The following is a 21,591-nucleotide window of genomic DNA, read 5'->3' on the forward strand; positions in this document are numbered from 1 at the left end:
ATAATTTATTATTTATATCCCGCCCATCTGGCTGAGTTTCCCCAGCCACTCTGGGCGGCTTCCAATCAAGTGTTAAAAACAATACAGCATTAAATATTAAAAACTTCCCTAAACAGGGCTGCCTTCAGATGTCATTTAAAAAGAAGATAGCTGCTTATTTCCTTCACATCTGAAGGGAGGGCGTTCCACAGGGTGGGCGCCACTACCGAGAAGGCCCTCTGTCTGGTTCCCTGTAACCTCACTTCTCACAATGAGGGAACCGCCAGAAAGCCCTCGGTGCTGGATCTCAGTGTCCGGGCTGAACGACGGGGGTGGAGACGCTCCTTCAGGTATACAGGACCGAGGCCGTTTAGGGCTTTAAAGGTCAGCACCAACACTTTGAATTGTGCTTGGAAACGTACTGGGAGCCAATGCAGATCTCTCAGGACCGGTGTGATGTGGTCCCGGCGGCCACTCCCAGTCACCAGTCTAGCTGCCGCATTCTGGATTAATTGCAGTTTCCGGGTCACCTTCAAAGGTAGCCCCACGTAGAGCGCATTGCAATGTTGAAAAAAACGAGGTGCATTGGGTGAAGCTTCCCCAGCTCTTACCTCAAGAGCTGAGGCGGTTTCACCCAGGCACGAAGGCTGGGACAATGCAGCTTGTTTGTACCACTCAGCTGGGGGGGAGATAACCCCCCCCCCAGCTGAGACAGCCCCGGTGCTCTCACCGCTTGTTCATGAGCAGGTGGAGCCTCGGGGCTCCTTGCTTGCTGTGGCAACTGCACTCCCCTCAGCCGAGCAGTTTCACAGAGCCCCCCACCCCACCACCAGCTTGCAGGAGCCAGCGCCAAGTTGGGGGCTCCTTTAACTTCTCAACTGAGGCAAGGGCAGCTGCACACTCCTCAGTTGAGCAGTTTAAAGATGCAGAGGGAGGATCAAGCTGTATCTCCCTCTCCATCGTATGAGGCCAGAGTGGGATGGCGGCTTCACTCAGTGATGTATCTCTGGTGGAACCGCCACTGCTCTTGAGTCCCTCTGCTAGCAACACCTGCTGGAGGAAGGAACTCTTGGCACCCTCCAAGGGACGCTGCTAGCAGAAGGACTCAGGTGCAGTGGCAGTTTCACCAGCGATATACCGCTGAGTGAAACCGACATCGCAGTCTGCTCGTTATACTGGTCCTGGGCGATATATCGCCCAGGCCAAGTTAAAACAAATACATCAAGACTTCTACTGTGCTTTGTAATTTGCCTGTCAAATATTGCCTGTGTTGCTGTTAATACCAATGGATATTATTAGTTGTGTCCTTTACTAAACTGTTAATAGCAGTTTCATCATACCACACTCTAGCAAACTGCGGTTGGCTATTGATTTTCAAGTTAGTTATTAATTCAGGTATTCATATACTACTAAATATTCAGAATTACTAAAACAGAGGGACACTCCACACATGCCTTCATATATAATGCCTTCATTTAAAACATCAACTGCTGCCGAATACGATGAGTGTACAAGTCTTTTTTATTCTTTTTTTGCATTTACATTCCCAGGCAGACCTGATAGAGGGAAGAATTGCTGGGTGCCCATGTGGTGAAAGGTGCTCATGTGCTTGTCCTGTGTGACAAGGGTGCAAAATTTCCTTTATGAAAATGATGTCCTTGTAGGAAATGTGAAAGATGGTGCTGTCCATGGTACACTGTTGGTACGCTTGGTGGAAATGAGATGATCACTTAGATCTGGTTTATGCTTTTTAAACCTATCTTTGATTATGCTGAAGTAATTCTGCTGTTCTTGGTACTCCCTGCAGACTCAAATCCTGCATATATGATGTATGTATGTATGGTAGTAAACCTGGTTAATAGATGTTCTTTTCCATTGGTACCAATTTTCACATATGATGAGGATCAAGTAAGATTTGAAGGCTCCTCATGTACAGCTTAGAGATCAGAGGAGCACATTGGGTTATTAACATATGAATGTACGGTCAATATATGCCTACTTGTTCTACCCATTGCCTGCCTACATGCAAGACACATGCTCTTTCCAATGTTAGGCCAGATGTGGCCCATGAAGGCAGTCCTGCTTGTTCGTTTGTTTGCTGATTACACATATGTAGCATGTGCATTCCTGTGGTCTTCTCATACAGATACACATTAATAAAAAATAAAGGCAGATAATTGATGGGAAAATATGGTTATCCCAATTATGAAGCTGTCAGTCAAAATTCAGCTTAAGTTTTTTTCCTGTGCACCCAGCCCCTGTAAAAATGGACTTTCCTCCTTTTCTTTTATTGTTCTTCCCCTGATGCCCATAGGCTTCTCACATGGTGAACTTGTGACACAACAGTTCTGCTTCTTAATTTGATTTGTACATCAGCTACTTTCACTTGCTTTTCATCAACATTCCATCTTTTCTACACAGCCCAGTTCATAGCAGTAAATGCCAGAGGTAAAAGAAAAGGTGTCTCAAACTGTTATACAACAGGTTCAGTGGCAAAACCATATAGGCATTAATTTACTAGATAATACCTTCCAGTACCAGGAAAAAAATGTGTTTGGAAGAACCCAGAGTGGCATTCTACTTATTTAAAAGTTTCTTCCTATTTACTAAAATGCTCTTCTAATTAGGCTGATTGCCTAAGCATTTGGGGAACTTTATAAGAGAATAATGCTTTAATTTATGCATCTGAGCTGCCAAAATGTGTTCTAATATTTCCCAAATGTAACCTCAGAATCTGAATCTTGCTTATTTTATAAATCATTATATTGTTGTTTTGAGTTTTAATGTTCATGGCTTTGGTTTTTTTTATAGTGGTTGGATGAAATGTTTTTAATTAACGTTGAGTGCAGTCGTGAAATGGTGGCACATAAATGTTTTCAGTAAATAAAAATTGTGTGAGCCGAGCATTTCTACATGGGAGTTGTAACGAATTGTTTGTTGGGGGGATCTGTTTCAGATGAAATCATGCATCAAGATATTGTTCCCCTCTGTGCTGCAGAAATTGAGGACGAGCTAAGGAAGAAGTTTGCCTATCTATCAGGTAAGGGCTTGAATGTTTACATTAGATTTTTATTTTTTTTTAAAAGGAACGAAGTGTTGGCCAATTCACTTCTTATTCTGTGTATGAACCCTATAGTATATTTCTTTCCATGGTTCGTTTTGTACATGTTGATTTCTTGAATGGTACCAAATGAATACCGCACAAATGAAATGTTAATTCTAAGAACAGAAGGCCAGCCATTTAATAATAGCAGTTGAACATAAGCTACCTTATACTTAATGAGACCATTGGCCAATTTAGCTCAGTACAGTGGTATCTCTGGTTACGAACTTTATTCTTTCCAGAGGTCCGTTCTTAACCTGAAACCGTTCTTAACCTGAGGTACCACTTTAGCTAATGGGGCTTCCCGCTGCTGCCACACGATTTCAGTTCTCATCCTGGGGCAAAGTTCTTAATCCAAGGTACTGCTTCCGAGTTATCGGAGTCTGTAACCCGAAGTGTTTGTAACCTGAGGTGTTTGTAACCCGATGTACCACTGTATTGCTTACACCCGAATGACAACAGCTTTCCAGGATGCCAGCCGTGCCTGGAGTACCTCATAGCTGATATCAAAAGGTAGCCCAGGAATAGTCTTTTCAGGTTTGGATCTTTGAGATGGAACATCTTCACTCCTGTTACATGCTTAAAGAAGGAAAGTTGTCCTTGTTTGTCGAAAGGTACAACAATTAAGAGTAATTCCCTCCCCCAAGCAAAAGTGGGGTGCTTTTGAAAACGGATTACATAAAAGTGTGAAATTGAGTTCCAGGTTCTTTAATCCCTCCTACCCTTATTAGTTTAACACATCCACAAGCATAATGGGCATTCATCCACAGCCCAGTGGAGCATAACAGAAACAGCCCTCTCTCATTCCATTTTGTTTAATTTATAGTTAACTCTTTTGATTCTGTGGTGAGTAGATCTTATCATTTTATAAGTAAATGATGCTACACACACACACACACACACACACACACACACTGTATTATCTTTCTCTACCTCCGCCCCCCATATTGTTTTTTCCCCACTCTTGTCTATCAACATACAAGATAAACGCCAACTTCAGTGATATTACACTGCAGTGTGCCCTTGCAACATTTGAGCAGAATTTAATTGTCTGCCACGGGATTTATGTAGCAAATTACTTGCAGTTTTGATTCTGCTGATGTTCCAGTTTGGGTGTTCCTGCTGTCAGTTGTTATTCTGCACTTTTCTTAAGGGTTGCTGACACTGTAGTTTCAGGATAAACTAAAATGGATGTTGATTTAAAAACACAGCTTTGTTATTAAGTTAACTTTAAAATGTTATGCTGAGAGCAGTCAACCTGGTCAGAAGAACGTGATGTTGAAAGGCATTGGAGTCTCCTCTCCCAGAAGTCATAAAGATAATTAAGAATAGGGTTGGTTTAATGACCCATATAGTGCTGTAGAAGGAAGTGAGGGGCAGATGGGGCTCATCAACCTGGGAAGGTAGCCCACCTAGGAGAAGGAAAACTGATCCTAAACCTCCTCTGCCTTGAGGGACAGAAAAGGCTAAGGAGTAAACCAAACCCTACGCAAATCTGAAGTCCCTAAGATGGTTGGATGGTGCCTTGCACACCCCCTTCCCACAACTCCTGCAGCTAGGGTGGTGACAAATGCATTGCTCTGCTTTTCTTTGGACCATAACAGTAAGGCCAACAGGGGAGTTGTCTTGTCTGGACAGCTAAGGACCTCCATATACACTACCCAGTCATGTGCCCCAAGGAGGTTACTTGGGTTTGACTTTATCCTCAGAAGTGCACTCCATTCTCTCTCTCTCAACAGACAGATACCAACAACAACAATAGTGCAATACGTTGACTGTGGGGCTAAAAAAGTGAATGGGCTTGTTGCATTCTCCCATATTTACTCTTGAGGTTTTTGAAAACTTACCAGTCTTACTTATCACATAGCGTTAAGCTAAGGAATTCATTCCTGCAAGAGGCACTGATGGCTTTAAAAGAGGATTAGACAAATTTGTGGAAGGATAGGGCTTTCAGTGGCTGCTGACCCATATGGCTATGCTGTGCTTCTGAATACCTGTTGATGGAAACTTCAGGAGGAGATATTGCTGTTGTGGTCAGATTCTACTTTTGGGCTTTCCATAGGCATCTGGTTGGCCATCGTAAGAACAGGATGCTAGATGAGATGACCTGACCCAGGAAGCTCTTTCTTATGTTCACAGCTGGTTATCTACTCCTTGAAATTATCTCACTGGTGCAATTTCTTTTTTTAAGAACTTGGAGAACAAGCAGTCTTTCTAGAAGGCAGCTTGGGAGTATTCTGTTCTTACTGTTGTAATCCTGATTGTACTCATGCTCAAATAGTCAGAGAAAATGCAGAGATAAACAATCACATTATCTGGAAAGGTCATTTCCTAATTCACATTGGAAGGACGTTTTAAGTATTTCCAGGGACACAAGCGAGAGCGGCTCATCAAATCCAATGGAGAAAATCAAGATTTTACTCTACTAGTGTGTCCACAAAACCCCTTCCCTGTCCACCCAAAAAAATCCCCAAACCTCAATAATAGCAGAAAATAGAAGAGTTCCTGATTTTTATAACTCCATTCTTATTTAAAGTGAAACATAAAATAAATAAATAAATAAATAAATAAATAAATGCCATTCCTTGTCCCCATGGTACAGGTTACAGAGAGAGTGGCTTATGACAGCCCTGCAATGTAGTTCACACTGAATACTGCTGTTCCAAGTTCCGAACGGTTTACAAAAACCCTGCAGTTTTGTCTAGAGATATTAGGCCCCCATTGCAGGTTTGCAGTTCTATGTTGACAAGAGGGTAGCTTGCAAGTAAAGGCTTTGTACTTACCCAGCTTTTGAAATGCACGGAAGTCATATTTTCAAAGTTTGCTTTTGTACATTGCCTGTGTTTTCCTATGTTGTTTATTTCATCCATAGACAATTATCACAAACTGTATACATGTCCATAGTCCACACTTAATATTGTAGGGCAGAGGTGACGCCAGTTTGAATTTCCAATTTCAAAAAAATCCCATACTTTCTAGGTTGCAATAAAGGTTAAGTCATTCAACTTAAATTGCTCCTTCAGACCTCCCCCTAGGCCAAATCAAGCATGAAGAAATTTCATGCTCCACTGACTTGCATGCAGACTGGTTGTGCTTCTAAAATCTAAAGTATTTTTTTTCAGATGAAATAAGCACCAAGTTAGAGCATGGGCTCCTGTCTTTAAACTCTGCTGCTTTAACCCCCCTCAGCCAGAGCCTGAGGTAAAAAGTGTTGGACATCAGGGATATACTTATGTTGTGAGGCCCTACCTGTGTATTCTAAGTCTGATTCAAGTCTGATTCTATTGCACACGTAGCCAAAGTGTTATAACCCTCTTATGAAAATGCAGGTATCAGTATGCTCAGAGGAACCCTGAGGTTTGCAGAAAGAAAAAAATAATGGGGGAACCTGCTCAGAGAGAATTGAGCATGGAATAATGAATTTCTAACTTATGGTTGTGAGGAAAAACTGTAAGGCGGAGATAAAATATTCCCCAAAAGGGCATGGCTGCCTGGAACCTTAAACAGGACCATTCCATGCTGCAAAACTGTATTGTTAACCCCACATCTTACTGTTGTTTTGTATCTTCTGGAGCTGAGCATTGAAAAAAAAAACTCCAGAAATTGTGTTTTGGGAAGCTGTGGATCAAACCAAAAGGGAGTAGGAACAAGGAAGGAGGCACCTAGCAGTTTGCATGCACATGGGAGGGTAAATCTACTTCCTTGTCTCCTTATCAAGCTGTACATCTATTCGGCAGTTTTTGAGTTGCCGCTGGCACATGGACTTTTGCTTCCCAAGCCTAATTTTTTTCCAAGCTCAGCTGCATCACAAATTGTTGTTGCATTATTGCATAGTAGGTGGTTCCATTGGGTTCACTTTGTTTTGGGCTTGTTTATATTTAGCATTTCCGTTACCTGCAGCTGCATTACAGTTTAAATAAATCAAAGCACTCTGACTACTAGCAATTCCTCAGCCTCCTTTTTTGAGCAGCTTTCTCATTATCAGGCTCATAAGTAAATCACGTCAGATATTTGATATCTTAACTGATCTGTTTTCAAGTCTGAAAGTGATGTAGCAATTATAGCTTCTTTGTGAGGAATGAGTGGTGAGTAAATAATTTTCTGTGTTTCTTGCCAGGTGGGCGAGGAAAAGATGGCTGCCCTGTCATCACTTTTCCAGAGTGCTCAACGTTTAGCGAAATTCCAGAAAAGGAGTTTCAGAGTGTTCTGACATACCTCACTAACATCCCCAGGTAAGACGTGCGCTCAAGGAAATGAGAATGCTTATCAAATTAACGTTAATGCTTCGTTAGGTACATCACACACATAAGGAAGAGAGTTGGCAGATTGTAAACCGTTTAATAAAGAAAAGAACGTTATGGATATAAAGCAGGGATTGAAAAAGCATATTGCTGCTTTTAAGGAGAAATGAGCCTTTGGAACACCTTGAAGTATAAATTTTGGGTTCAAAGACCCCTTTTTATGTTTCTCTGCAGCTCTGAACATGCAAACATTCAGCTCTGCTCCACAGTCCTTAAGCAATAGTCCCACATACTCTCCATTCCAGTACTGCTAAATTCTTTGTCCTTTCCCCCATTCCTGCCAGGTGAAAACAGGGATTGGGGGAGTCAGTTCCTTAGGCCACTTCATGACCCAGACAGGAGTGAAATCTTTGAGGCCCTTTGTAAAGAACGATGGTAACTTAGTCACTGAGTGTTCTTTCAGTTGAATGCATATTTTATCAACCTTGTTTGCAATCTTGTGATACAGTTATTTTCTTGTGAAATATGAATACCATATTGGCCTGAATATAAGCCTCACTTCCCCCCCAAATTCCGACCGTGAAAAGTTAAAGTGCGGCTTATATTCGCGACCTTACGGTATGCAGCCAGGAGCATGGCAAAGCGGCGCCTGCCCCGCGTGTAGTCCCCCGTCCTCTCCCCCAAGGCCGGGAAGGGAGAGAGTGAGGAAGGGAAAAGACCTCCTGCAACACAGTGCAGCTCCCCACCCCCAGTATGCAGTGAGGAGTAACGAAGAATGGTGCAGCTTATATTCGGGTATTTTTTCTTTTTTCTTTCTTTCCCACTCTCCAATTTTAAAGGTGCGCCTTATATTCAGGTGCGGCTTACATTCGGGCCAATACAGTATGTATGAAATGGTAAATTTATCAAGAAGTTCCATGTTTATATGGTTCAGTGATGAACACGGACAGGTAGAGAATTAGCGGCAAAGGACTGGAACCCCACTTTCTGTGCATGTTCTGTTTTCACAAGAGCAAGCTGCAATTTATACATGTGTGCTTCCTCCATGACTGTTGTGGCATAAATTCTGTTCTTGTAATTGGGTTTCCAAATCCAAAACACAGGGTCTGCCCATGGAGTATCAACAAGACATTATAAGCATGCTGACAAAGCAACACGTCATCCAAACATCTTTCGTTACTGAAGTTTTGGCCTATTCCTGAATAAGTTGTGGCTCTTAAGCCAGTGTTTGTAGGAACCCATGTGGCTTAGCTGTGTTCAGCTATACACCCCAGCTCCCTTGAAAAAAAAGAGGATTACACTGAAACCATCTGAATCTCAGGGACATTGCTTCACACAACTGCTTCAAGCTGTTCAACTCATGCAACTATTGAACATAGCAAATCAGTCATCAGGCTTTGCTCCCTAGCACTCATCTGACATAGAAACATTACCAAGTGATCTCTACTTTTAATAAAGAAAGTGCATTTTGGCAAAAAGCCAGTGCTATTAAAGGCTCTTGCGGTATAGCTTTGTGAACTGTTGGATTTGCAAAGCTATATCGTAAGAGCCTTTTTAATATGCATCCATGAGTCTCAAGTTTGCCTTTTAATAGAAATGAAAATTGATCTCCGTGAGAGTGGTGTTGGGAGTATTTGCTTTGACGTGCCAAAGGGTATAGTCCTTGTAAATTACTTTGCAGTATCTGGTCTTGTGCGCTTTAAAAGCCTTTATTTCTAAATCTTCATGGCATGGTACACTGAACTGCTTAATTGTATGGCAGAGTCTTGTATCGTCTCTGCCCTTAGTCAACAATGTCATGTAAACTAGCCTTATTGGAAACTGCAGTGCTTAACCCAGTTTTACCACATAACTCCTCCATAAATCAGGAAGTAAAATAATCAAGACAGAAAGAACACTGCAGTTTCATACGCAGGGAAATTTCTTCAGAACTAGAATGCTTTGGTCAGCTGCTGAAAAGCTTCCTGTTCAGTTTTGTACAGATTCCTCCCCCTTAAAAAAAAAAAACAACCATTCACACATTAACAACAGCAACACTACTTAATTCTTGGAATTTCAAAACCGTTGGCTTGAGGTTAGAAGAAATAAGGATACGAATTATAAAGCAGAGCAGGGAAGGAGGAGAGCAGCAGAACCACCTGTCTGGTGGATAGATTGGAGGATTTTCAACGAAATGATGAATTATCCCTGGATGAATTTTCCTGCGGCTCCCTAAATGAAACACCAACAGAAAGCTTCCCATCAGTGCATACAGTGCATATAGTATGCAGGCCGATTTTAATGCTGAGGAAGGGATAACATGCTGAAACGTGAATACTGGTAACCCATGTCTAGCCGAGCAATATTGGACTCACAAAACTTCCCTTCCACTCTGGAGTATTGATCTTCTTCCGCTACCCTGTGTTGAGAAAGAGAGAGAGAGAGAATTTCATGTATATTATGTCCTGTGTTCACTGCATGGTATTTACCCAATGACTGAGCATACATTGTACAAAAGAGCAGGCAGCAGAAACATGAGCAGCAACAATCTGTGCCACAAAACGATAACTCGGCTACTCTTGTCAGCACAACTTAAAAATGTGGTGGAATACAGAAACACAAAGCAGCCAGGTACTGAAAGGAAAGGTGGTGAGCCTGCAGCCCACAGGCCAGATCTAGCATAGCAAGCTGCGGAAAGTGGCCTGCCGGCCCTGAAACGTTATCTCCAGATCCACTCCATCCAGTTTTTAGAGCAATCTCTAAAAGAACAGGGTACTTTACCTTCTGATCTCAGGAAGAGCCTATGGCTCATGGTAGAGCATCTACTTTGCATGTAGAAGGTCTCAGGTTCAAACTTCAGTAGACCAGGACATGTGTCTTGGCTTGAAATCCCAGGGAGTCAGTGCAGATACTACTGAGATAGATGAACCAATAGTCTGATTTGTAATAAGGCAGCTTCCTCTAACCATCCAGTGCCATTCTGTTGACAGTGCTGGGAAAAGCAGCATTGTGAAGGTGACAGGCTATGTTTGGGGAGCCTGGGAACTTCCTTCTTGAAGACATCCCTCATTTTATCCAAACCTATCTGCATTAATATAGCTACAAATCCTAGCTCATACTACCAAGCAGGCCTCCTATCTGTAAGCCATGTGTGAGGTTTACACAGCTTCCTTTCTCCTTGGAACTTCCTTTCCTCATTATTCTCTGTTCATCATCCAGTCAGGATGCTGTGAGTTTCAGAGGAACTACATCATTATATCCTGCCCACCTAGCTGTTTGAAAGCACGTCAAAGTGCAAGTAGATAAATAGGTACCACTCTGGCGGGAAGGTAAACGGTGTTTCCGTGCACTGCTCTGGTTCGCCAGAAGCGGTTTAGTCATGCTGGCCACATGACCCGGAAGCTGTACCCTCGGCCAATAAAGCGAGATGAGTGCCGCAACCCCAGAGTCGGCCACGACTGGACCTAATGGTCGGGGTCCCTTTACCTTTACATCATTATAAGTAACAACACAGAACAGCAGCTCTGGGTGAAATTCCATGATCAGAAATAATAAAAGAGAAGAGACTTCTAGAGGTGAAATGTTGAAGGCACACAGTGCCAACAACAAAGAAAAATGGGAGGCACCTAAGGAAACTGCTGTGGCTGCATAAGGAGCTTGCAGATGAGCTGAGATGTTAGAAGGACATATATAAGAAATGGAAGAAAGAAGAAATTGTGAAGAAAGAGTATGCACTAGTATCCAGCAGTTGGAGGGAGAAGGTCTGGTGGGCCAAAGCTCAGAATGAGCTCAGTCTTGCAAGAGAGGTTAAATATAATTTTTAAAAAAGTATCTTTGGCTATATTTGAAGCAAGAGGAAGAACAAGCCAGCAGTAGGTCCTCTGCATGGAGAAGAAGGAGATGATATTGGGTGACAGAGATGACTTTCAGGGTCCCTTGCAGCTCTACAATTCTATGATTCTGTGATCCAACCTCGCTTCATAAAATGTGATTGCATATACTATAGCTTGCATCCTGCATGATGCTGAGCATTTTCCCACCCTTGCTCCACATCATTGGCTCTTCCTGACAGGGAAACATGGCTGCTGCATCTGGATGCATGAAGCTCATGCGCATCTCTGTTTATTAAGCTGAGATTTCGACCATCTATACTCAGCCACTACTAGGACATTGGCTCAGTTGTGCTGTGTAGGATGTGGGGTGGAATTTGTCATAGGGTTTCCATTTTTGATGGCTAGGAATCTGTCAGTTACTCTTTGTCTCATTTTTCCATTCCTAATTTCATTTCTCCACATTTCTACATCAGCATGCCCGCCCCCAATATTTTTGTAAGGGCTTTTCCCTACCGGTACAGTCGTACCTTGGTTGTCGAACGGAATCCGTTCTGGAAGCCGGTTTGACTTCCAAAAAGATTCAACAACCAAGGCGCGGCTTCCAATTGGCTGCAGGAGCTTCCTGCACTAGACGTTCGGCTTCCAAAGAACATTCACAAACCAGAACACTCACTTCCGGGCTTGTGGCGTTCGGGATCCAGAACGTTCGAGTCACAAGGCATTCGGGATCCAATGTATGATCGTATGCATTTTTTGTTATTTTCAGAGACTATTGTTTGGTTGGAGAACTGCATATAGCACAATTCAGAGAAATGCAAAATTTGAAGGATAGCTGCATTGTGTTCCATGTACAGTGTTTTCTTTTTACAATCAAGCAGTGTATACATTTTATGAAGTAAATAAATAAATGAATTGTTTCTGGAAATGCGAATTACGTAGGTTTGCATTAAAATGCAAGCTGAACCAAATTTATCCCCCATCCCTGTGAGTGGCACCCAGTATTTTTGTTCATTTATCATTCTTCCCTAATTTTCTCAATGTTGTGAGTTTTTTCACTATTTTGGGATTCAGTTTTTGCATAAACCACTAGAGGTTGCTACAGAATGGTGAATATCCTTAGAATTTCCCTACCAATCTTTTTTTTTTTTAATTGCTGTCTCTTCTTTTTCATTCATGTTGGCATCCATCTGTCTCAGGAGACAATGTTGAATGTTCTAGTAATACTGTGAAAAGCATTGAGATTTAATTATTTTTAATTCTACAGGGCAGTTTAGGAGTTATTCGTAGGATTCAGAGGATTCTTTTTGTCCTTGGTAATGGATTATAAAAAGTAGATGGTGTTCATATTACTATTACAGTATCGTAAGAGTCATTAGGAATAGTTTGCTTAGCTTGTTCCAGTCAGACTAAGAAAAATGTTACTATAAAATAGCATACTTTTTATTTTAAAAATCCACAGAAGAAGGTAAGGTATCATATAATTGTCATGTACAAGTTATGGCAGTCAAGACAAATATAGCCTCAATTCAAGAATTATTGCTTGCAATAAATAACATTTTCTGCTGACTTGACTAGTTGACATGCTCCTTCAATAACGAGCAGGGCCACTTCTGCATGTGGCCACTTACAAAGCAACAAATCATACCGTTTCCCCTATAACTATCTCAATGAATAATTGTCATAAAGAATAATTTATTATAACTAGAAATGTTGTTCCTTTGGCATGATCTAAAGCAGGCATAGGCAACCTCGGCCCACCAGATGTTTTGGGACTACAACTCCCATGATCCCTAGCTAACAGGACTAGTGGTCAGGGATGATGGGAATTGTAGTCCCAAAACATCTGGTGGGCCAAGGTTGCCTATGCCTGATCTAAAGGTCCATTTGCCCAGACATTTTGTGGATATTTGAATATTTTACATCTCCCTGCTTTTGCTCTCCAACTCGGAATCAGCCTCTGGCTACGATTCCGTGCTTACTTAATATGTGAATGAGTTCAATTAAACTCACTGGGGAAAAGTGTAAGATTGCAGTCATATGGAGAGCAGCTGGAGGAGGAGGAGAGGTCAGATGGCGAAGAAAGAGTTGTGGGTGGAGGGTAGACTCTTTCCCCAGCTTCTGGACCCCTTGGGAAACACAACAAACCTGGTGTGCCTGGAATTGGAGAATGCAGCTGAATGGGGCACAGCGGTGGGCAGCCTGAGGAAGTAGCATCCTTCTTGGTCCTGACCATAAAAATCAAGTCTAGAGAGAGAGGACAACTAGGGTGATGTCCTCAGTTTCCAGAAACTCTTTTCAGTGCGAGACTTTTCTGGGTGAGCTGAGTTTGTCTGGATCCTGGGTGAAAACCCGGAGGCTGAGCGGGAGGGTGCGTCAGGAGGAAAATGAATTGATATTGAGATGATAGATAGATAGATAGATAGATAGACAGACAGACAGACAGACAGACAGACAGACAGATGTAACTTTGTATTAATGTAACTTTTTATATGTAACTGTGTAAGATTTTGTTGTAATTTGTCTGTTTTCTTGTTTTTTAATATATTAAGCGGTATACAAATCAAATAATATATTAGCCTGTCCTGGTGCTATATTTCTCTCTCTTTTTCTTTTTAATTACAGGGATTCTGTGTTCACTTACCTAAAGTTTGTTTGATTTATTAGACTGTTCATTTATTTAAAACATTTATATTCACCTTTCAGTTTAGAAAACATCCACAAGGGCTTGCAGATGCAAAAATAATAGTTCAATTTGAAGCGATACAAATGCATAATCTACAAAGCATCTTTTTTTAAAAATAGCACATCAGCTAAATAACCAAGCAGGAAAATAAATGCATCAGCACGTAAGCATTTTAAAAAGGCTTGGCTAAATAAAAATGTACTTGCTTAAAAGCCTAAAATGCATCCATTTTGTTACATGACAAAATATTGGCCCCTTAATTATGGAACTCCCTGCTTGACTCTACAGGCTTTACCTCCCAGCAGCCATTGCCACCATAAAAATGGGTGTTTGTGGGCTATTGGGGAAGGGTTGGAAGGCCGGATCTGACTGGTGGCCCCCTGACCTTGGTTTATACACTGAAAATGGGATATTCTAGTTGCAGGTGTGTGGAACCTCTAGATCAGGGGTCAGCAAACTTTTTCAGTCCACTGTCCCTCAGACCTTGTGGGGAGCCGGACCATATTTTGCAAAAAAATAAATGAACGAATTCCTATGCCCCACAAATAACCCAGAGATGCATTTTAAATAAAAGGACACATTCTACTCATGTAAAAACACGCTGATTCCTGGACCGTCCACGGTCCGGATTTAGGTGATTGGGCCGGATCTGGCCCCTGGGCCTTAGTTTGCCTACCCAGGCAACATCTAGAACAGGCTTCTTCAACCTCAGCCCTCCAGATGTTTTGAGACTACAATTCCTAGCATCCCTGACCACTGGTCTTGCTAGCTAGGGATCATGGGAGTTGTAGGCCAAAAACATCTGGAGGGCCGAGGTTGAACTACAACTCCACACATCCCAGGGCATTGGCCATGCTTGCTGGGACTTGCAGTTCATCAACATGTGGAAGGCCAAAAGTTCCACACACCTGTTCTGATACCGTCTCTCTTTTTCCTCTCCTCCAACTGAAAACCAAGTTGCCAGTTAAACTATCAAAATAACTTGATAGCTGACCAAGCCTCCAGCATGACGGTAGTAAAGCCTACTGTGCTGAGGCAAGCGTTCATAAGATTTCCACCCATTTCTGTTCATTAATCAGAATAATACAGCATTAGCTATTTTCTAATAAATATATAGAAACCATTGAACGTGACATTAGGCAGGCAGATATTTATTTGCTTCAACCGTATTGACAACAGCTTAACAGCAAGGAGTTGGGTTCTTTTTTTAGATTTGGATGATTGTACATTACTTTTTGTATGCTATATAATGTGGAAAATGTCCATCATAAGTTCTATAGCCTGTTCAGTGACTAATTTTTATTTTATTTTATTATCACGGTCATTTATAAACAGCTGTGTCCTCAGACAGCTGACCTCACTGACAATAGCACAGGAGCAGAATATGGCTTCAAGATATTGTTGTTCTCTGTCGAAACAGCTAAAACTCAGGTTATTTTTGTACCAAGATGGCATTCTTACTTACTAGAAGAGAATGACTCACGCTGTTTGCTTTTAGGGTATGCTGTGCCGACGTAGATTTGAACTGAAAGTTCTAGTACGTGACACAATTGGTATCTTGGTTGGGGATTTGTTATATAATAACATAAGATATAAGAGGCTGTTAGTGGCAAAAATGAACAGAACACAGAGTTATGGTATAGAATATAGGTTTAAATGAACATGGGTCATTTTTAATAAAACTCTGAGGCCATCTTAGGAAACTGCCTTATAGGCAGGACATTGGTCCTCCTATCTCAATGCTGTATTGCCTATACCAGAGTTTCCAAGACTTGGATCTCCAACTATTTTTGGACTACTATTCCCATCATCCCTGACCACTGGTCCTGTTAACTAGGGATGATGGGAGTTGTAGTCCCAAAACAGCTGGAGCCCCAATACAGCCCCAAACATCTGGAGACACAAGTTTGGGAAACCCTGGTCTACACAATTTGTTGGACTACACAATATATTGTTGGACTACAACTCCCATAACCCTCAGACAGCATGGCCAATGAATAGGGAAGATTGATGTTTTAATCCAGGAACATCTAGATGGCCACAGATTTCCCAGCTTGAACCACACCCACTGACAGTGGTCCTCCAGTTTTCCCTAGCCATACCTGAAAGGATTCAACCTGGAACATTAAGAGATGGTGCTGATGTTACATTTCAAAATATTTCCCCCTTCTTTTTCTTTTGAAAAGAAAAAAAGAGTCTCAAGTGCATGGGTAGGCAAACTAAGGCCCGGGTGCCGGATCCGGCCCAATTGCCTTCTAAATCCGGCCTGTGGACGGTCTAGGAATCAGTGTGTTTTTACATGAGTAGAATGTGTCCTTTTATTTAAAATGCATCTCTGGGTTATTTGTGGGCCATAGGAATTTGTTCATCCCCCCCCCCCAAAATATAGTCTGGCCCCCCACAAGGTCTGAGGGACAGTGGACCGGCCCCCTCTGAAAACGTTTGCTGACCCCTGCTCAAATGGGATATTGCAAAATATCTCAGTAGCAACCTTAATGATTAGAGATACTTATATTTTGTGATTTTTTTTCTAATTTCAAATGTAGCTGCCTAAATCTTTCTAGAGTCCCCACTCTGGCTGCTACTCATGGGACAAAGCTACACTCTCATATAGTCAGTCTCATTTAACTGGTGAGTAAATACTAAGGCAGCACAGCTATATTTGCGCAGGTAGATTAAAATGTAACTTCAACGGAGCAGAAATATAGGAAAGTGTTTTATTTCGTTGAGTTGTACTATACGGTATTTTGCTGGAAGTGTGTTTTGAGCTAGGTGTGCATTCTTGAACTCACAGTACTAGTGTTTGGGATTCCTAATGTGAAGGTTTCTACTCAGCCAGGATCACCCATATGGTGGAGGCGGCTTGCAGCAGAGAGCAGTGTTGGATAAAATACTCTTACATAATATTCTGTCAGAAGAAATATTTTTATTTAAAGGTGCCTTCATTGACCTTTTATTAAACACACACACACACACACACACACACACACAAGCTTGGCGAGATTATTCAAGAATTATCTGCAGTTATAGGAGATAAAATTCTTTTTAAAGGGAGGAATGAAGAAGAAACTATACTCATACCAGAAAAAATACTTAACTCATGATTTATATAGCATTTACCACCACCCATCCCTTCGAGGATGCAGTGATCTTCAAAATGACTAACAGATCATTCCTTCCACTCACCCTTTGGGAAAGTTGCTTGTTAAAATCCCCTGCATTATAAACTCCCACCCCTTCCCCTAGGTGCATGAGATCATTTGACTGTCTTCTCAATAAAAGGTCAAATGATATGATGTCTGTGGTACTGTTTGAGATCTGGGAAGCGTTTCAATACACCAAAACTGCTCGAGAGAATTTTTTGCTGTGGTGTGTTTTCGTCACAAAATATAGTATGGTATGGGGCTTATTTGAATATTTGCAAATTCATGTGTTTATTTTTTGGTCTATCCGCCCTGCTCTTTCTTGCCTAACTTATCCTTATTGCTTTATTTACATTGATATTAATCTTTAGTAGCTTTGCACTAGCATACTGTTTCTCAAACGTGGGTCTTCAGCTGTTTTCGGACTACAATTCCTACCATCCATGATCACTGCTCTTGCTAGCCAAGGATGATGGGAGTTGTAGTCCAAAAACAGCTAGAGACCCAAGTTTGGGATAGCACTGCACTAGCAGAAAGAATCTCTTCACATGCAAGACAAGGAGAACATAGCCCTTGTGGCCTGCAGCTGCTGATAACCTTGTCATCATGAATTTGTCTAATCCTCTGTGAGCAAATTCTATAGTGCAACTTTGTGCTGGGCAAAGTATCTTCTTCTTGTTTCTGTCCTGAATATTCTTACATTCAACTTCACTGTATGGCCTGACCATACACTGTAGGATCCCTGACCATTAGGTCCAGTCGTGACCAACTCTGGGGTTGCGGCGCTCATCTCGCTTTATTGGCTGAGGGAGCCAGCGTACAGCTTCCGGGTCATGTGGCCAGCATGACTAGGCCTCTTCTGGCGAACCAGAGCAGTGCATGGAAACACTGTTTACCTTCCCGCCGGAGTGGTACCTATTTATCTACTTGCAGTTTGACGTGCTTTCGAACTGCTAGGTTGGCAGGAGCAGGGAGCAAACAATGGGAGCTCACCCCGTCGCAGGGATTCGAACCACCGACCTTCTGATTGGCACGTCCTAGGCTCTGTGGTTTAACCCACAGCGCCACCCGCATCCCTTTCTAAACTAAGAAGCCCAAATATTGTACCCTTTCCTTGTTGCGGGGGGGGGGGGGGTTCTGATCAAAGGCTTGAAGCAACTTCCCAAACAGTCCCTTAAGAACTGAACAGCACATAATGTTGAGAGGAGAAAAGCCGATAGCTGGGTGGGTTGCAAAATGGAATTGGGAAAAAAGGTAAGAGAAACAATGGTTTTAAAAGGGCTCAAAAGAACTACCTTACCTTCTTGCAGTTACTTCCTGGTTCACATTGAAAATCTGTTTTGAAATGTCCCCATCTTGGAACAGAAAGTGACCCTTGGATTTGACATAACTTAGGGTGGTCTGTTCCCAGATACTAATGGAGTCTAAGTGATTCCTGAATGTTCTGGAATTTTCTTGGCACTTAAGGGTGGCAAGCTCTTAATGGTTCTTCAGAGTTTGCCCATGTTTAGCATTAACCAGCCCAGTGTAAATGCTAACACACAGTAATCTATAGTTTCTGTTTATTCTTTTTTTTCCTTTTGGGCATTGTTTAGGTACATATTCTGAATCTCAGCTACATCTAATGCTTTAGTTCTTAATGTTACTGGAAAGATTTGACAAAATGTTACAAATCACAGTAGAACATGGGTATTATGACAGGTTAGAAATGTAAATAAATGATAGTGTTGAGCACAGATATGCACTTGGAAAACTGCAGATGGGATAACAGAGTGCTTATATAGAATTGTGATAGTGAAAAGACCTAATGTATTTGATTTGGAATCGTCGTAATAGGAAATGCTGTTTTAGAAAGTAGCATTTACATATATGGCCAATTCAGTCACATACTTGTCACCATGTGAAATGCTATAAGCGAAAACAAATATGATGTCTGCTTCTGTAATCGGGAATATGCAGGGATCCTTGCACATATGTCTGTCGATTGCTATTATTAATATAATCCACGGTTTTGTTTACAGTAATGTAATGGGGATTAATATATATAAACTGCTCCAACATACACAAAACAAATAGAAATTCAAGTCATTCTGGCTTATAGTTGCCTGTCATTTCCATTACGTTGTAATTGGCTAGCAGTCAGCTGCCAGCATTACACAACTGGTTTGTATGTGAAAGTATAAAACAGGAGTGGAGCTCTTTATTTATACTCTGCGACTGTAACACATGCAGCTGAACAGAGCAAGAACACAACGATTCTCCTCCCAGTCCCCAGACGGATGCAAGCTTGTGTGCTGTCACAGAAACTCCCGTTGTAGAAACTGCCTCTTTTCTCACCTTTCTGATATATGACGTGGGGAAAATTCTGCTTTGGTTTACACAATTCCTCGAAGAGCAGCTCACGGAAATGCAGAAGACTAGAGAAATCTCAGGTTCCTTAGGATTAAAGTGATGCCTGGAATCTGGAACCTAAGAGCTTACATTTCAAGGGATGGAAACATATATATTGATGGAATAAAACCAGTGTACCGGCAAGAAAATGTTAAGAGGAAGAAAAATATTTTTCTCCTTCTGGAGTGACCCTTATTGACCCTTACTTAAAGGATGGATTATCACTGTACTACAGAAAACAGCAAGACAGATTCTGAAAGAATGAAGTGGAAGCATATTTGCATATCAAATTAATAAAGCCTTGCTACCTGTGGAGAAGGGTAATGGATGTTTTGACCAGCTGAAGCTATGTGTAATCCATTTGAGAATGTCTCTTTCTTCTAATGGTTGTGCATATTGCATTTGAGTTTCATCGGCATATTGATTTCAGCAGACTGATAACTTAGTCTCTGGTAGGAAAAGGTTCATTCCTGACAGTAAAATAATTGCTTGAGAATTTCAACCACTTGTATCATTTCCCATAATTGCTTCTTCCTTTTCTTTTCCCCCAATTAGTTCACAAGATGCTGGAATTGGATTTATACTTGTCATAGACCGCAGGCAAGACAAATGGACTTCAGTGCAAGCCTCTATTCTTCGAATTGCGGTGAGCTGTTATGCAATTAAGTCTTTCGACTCTCTTAACAATCCTACACGAATTTCATTCACCAAAGTATTTGCATGTTATCCCTTTGTCAGGCTGCTTTATATAATAATTGTCTGCTTCTGATTTCAACTCAGGTCACAGTATGTGCAGTGGTTTACAATGCTATATATGGCATAGCAATAGAGGCAGAAATGATCTGTGCCAATAGAAAAATATACAATGCACTAAAAATGGGATGCTTGTAGAACCTGCTGCTTTATGATGTGGTGATCGAGTGAATCCAGTCCTTTAGGGTTATGCTGATTTAAGGAGGGTGGGCTTCAAACGGTCTTGTGATTTTTAATTGTGTATGTGATTGTAGGGAAGTTGGGGGAAGGTCTATTTTATGATGCCCACAGGATCACTTGCTTCTAACAATGTAGCCCCCAAAAATGACAAATTAGCAGGTTTCAGTTAAAGCGCAATTGGTATTTCACATGAAAACCTTGAAGTATTGCAATTGTAGCATTTATTAGCTAGGCGTGTAGTTCATATCAAATAATACAAAACAGTAAATGGATTGATAAGCATTTACTTTATTATATTATATATACCAGGCATGGCCAAACTTGGCCCTCCAGATGTTTTGGGACTACAACTCCCATCATCCCTGGCTAACAGGACCAGTGGTCAGGGATTATGGGAATTGTAGTCTCAAAATATCTGGAGAGCCGAGTTTGCCTATGCCTGATACACACAGCAACAACCTTCTGGCTCTAAAATATACTGGCCATGTTTTCTCTTTTTGTTCTTACACCTAAGAAAGACAACACCAAAATAAGTAAACACAGAATACGTTACCGTAATCGTAAAATGTTCCATTACAAAGACTCAGTGTCCTTGTGTTAAAAGTATAAAAAGGTAAAGGGACCCCTGACCATTAGGTCCAGTCGTAGCCGACTCTAGGGTTGCAGTGCTCATCTCACTTTATTGGCCGAGGGAGCCGGCGTACAGTTTCCGGATCATGTGGCTAGCATGACCAAGCCGCTTCTGGCGGACCAGAGCTGCGCACGGAAACGCCGTTTACCTTCCCGCCGGAGCGGTACCTATTTATCTACTTGCACTTTGATGTGCTTTCAAACTGCTAGGTTGGCAGGAGCAGGGACTGAGCAACGGGAGCTTACCCCATCGCGGGGATTCGAACCGCCAACCTTCTGATCGGCAAGCCCTAGACTCTGTGGTTTAACCCACAGCGCCACCCGTGTCCCTAGTTGTTAAAAGTATATCATCATCTAAAACAGTAAATGATTTCCACTTCCCTAGAGCCAATTTGACAAACCATTTGCAGTTAATACAAAAGTGTGATCAGGTGTGTGTTCATAAGGCCACATTGTTGTTCCTGGAAGCAAAAAAAGCCAATACATATAAAAATTAGTGGCATTTCTCAGTTTGGCAGGGCAGAGCCTACTTCCTCAAGGCTTCCCCTATTTGATAACCAACCAGTGATTCCCCCCCCCCCTTAAATAACTGAAAGAGGTGTTACTTCTACAGTAGAGTTTTTTAGATGCTAGCTATTTAACTTGTGAGAAGTTGAACTTTTCAATCACCTGTTTA

The 21,591-nt window shown here is 41.7% G+C and overlaps 1 protein-coding gene across 21 annotated transcripts in view; it reads left to right on the forward strand.

Annotated features, from left to right (window-relative positions):
- Positions 1–21,591, forward strand: part of MCF2L (MCF.2 cell line derived transforming sequence like) — a 116,942-nt gene that overhangs the window by 59,185 nt on the left and 36,166 nt on the right. For 19 of the 21 annotated variants that reach the window (XR_014547213.1, XR_014547214.1, XR_014547215.1 and 16 more), the window contains 3 exons: positions 2,936–3,019; positions 7,200–7,314; positions 19,908–19,998. Coding sequence is in view for 16 of the 21 variants with exons in the window: in XM_083610476.1 (XP_083466602.1) it covers positions 2,936–3,019; positions 7,200–7,314; positions 19,908–19,998 (290 nt within the window). In the remaining 5 variants the exon portion in view is untranslated. Of the gene's footprint in view, positions 1–2,935; positions 3,020–7,199; positions 7,315–19,172; positions 19,805–19,907; positions 19,999–21,591 lie in introns of those variants that run through there. The other 2 variants (XM_083610475.1, XM_083610477.1) reach the window with 1 other exon arrangement.

This window comes from Podarcis filfolensis, assembly GCF_964270895.1.
Source record: "Podarcis filfolensis genome assembly, chromosome: 4".
Lineage (NCBI taxonomy): Eukaryota > Metazoa > Chordata > Lepidosauria > Squamata > Lacertidae > Podarcis > Podarcis filfolensis.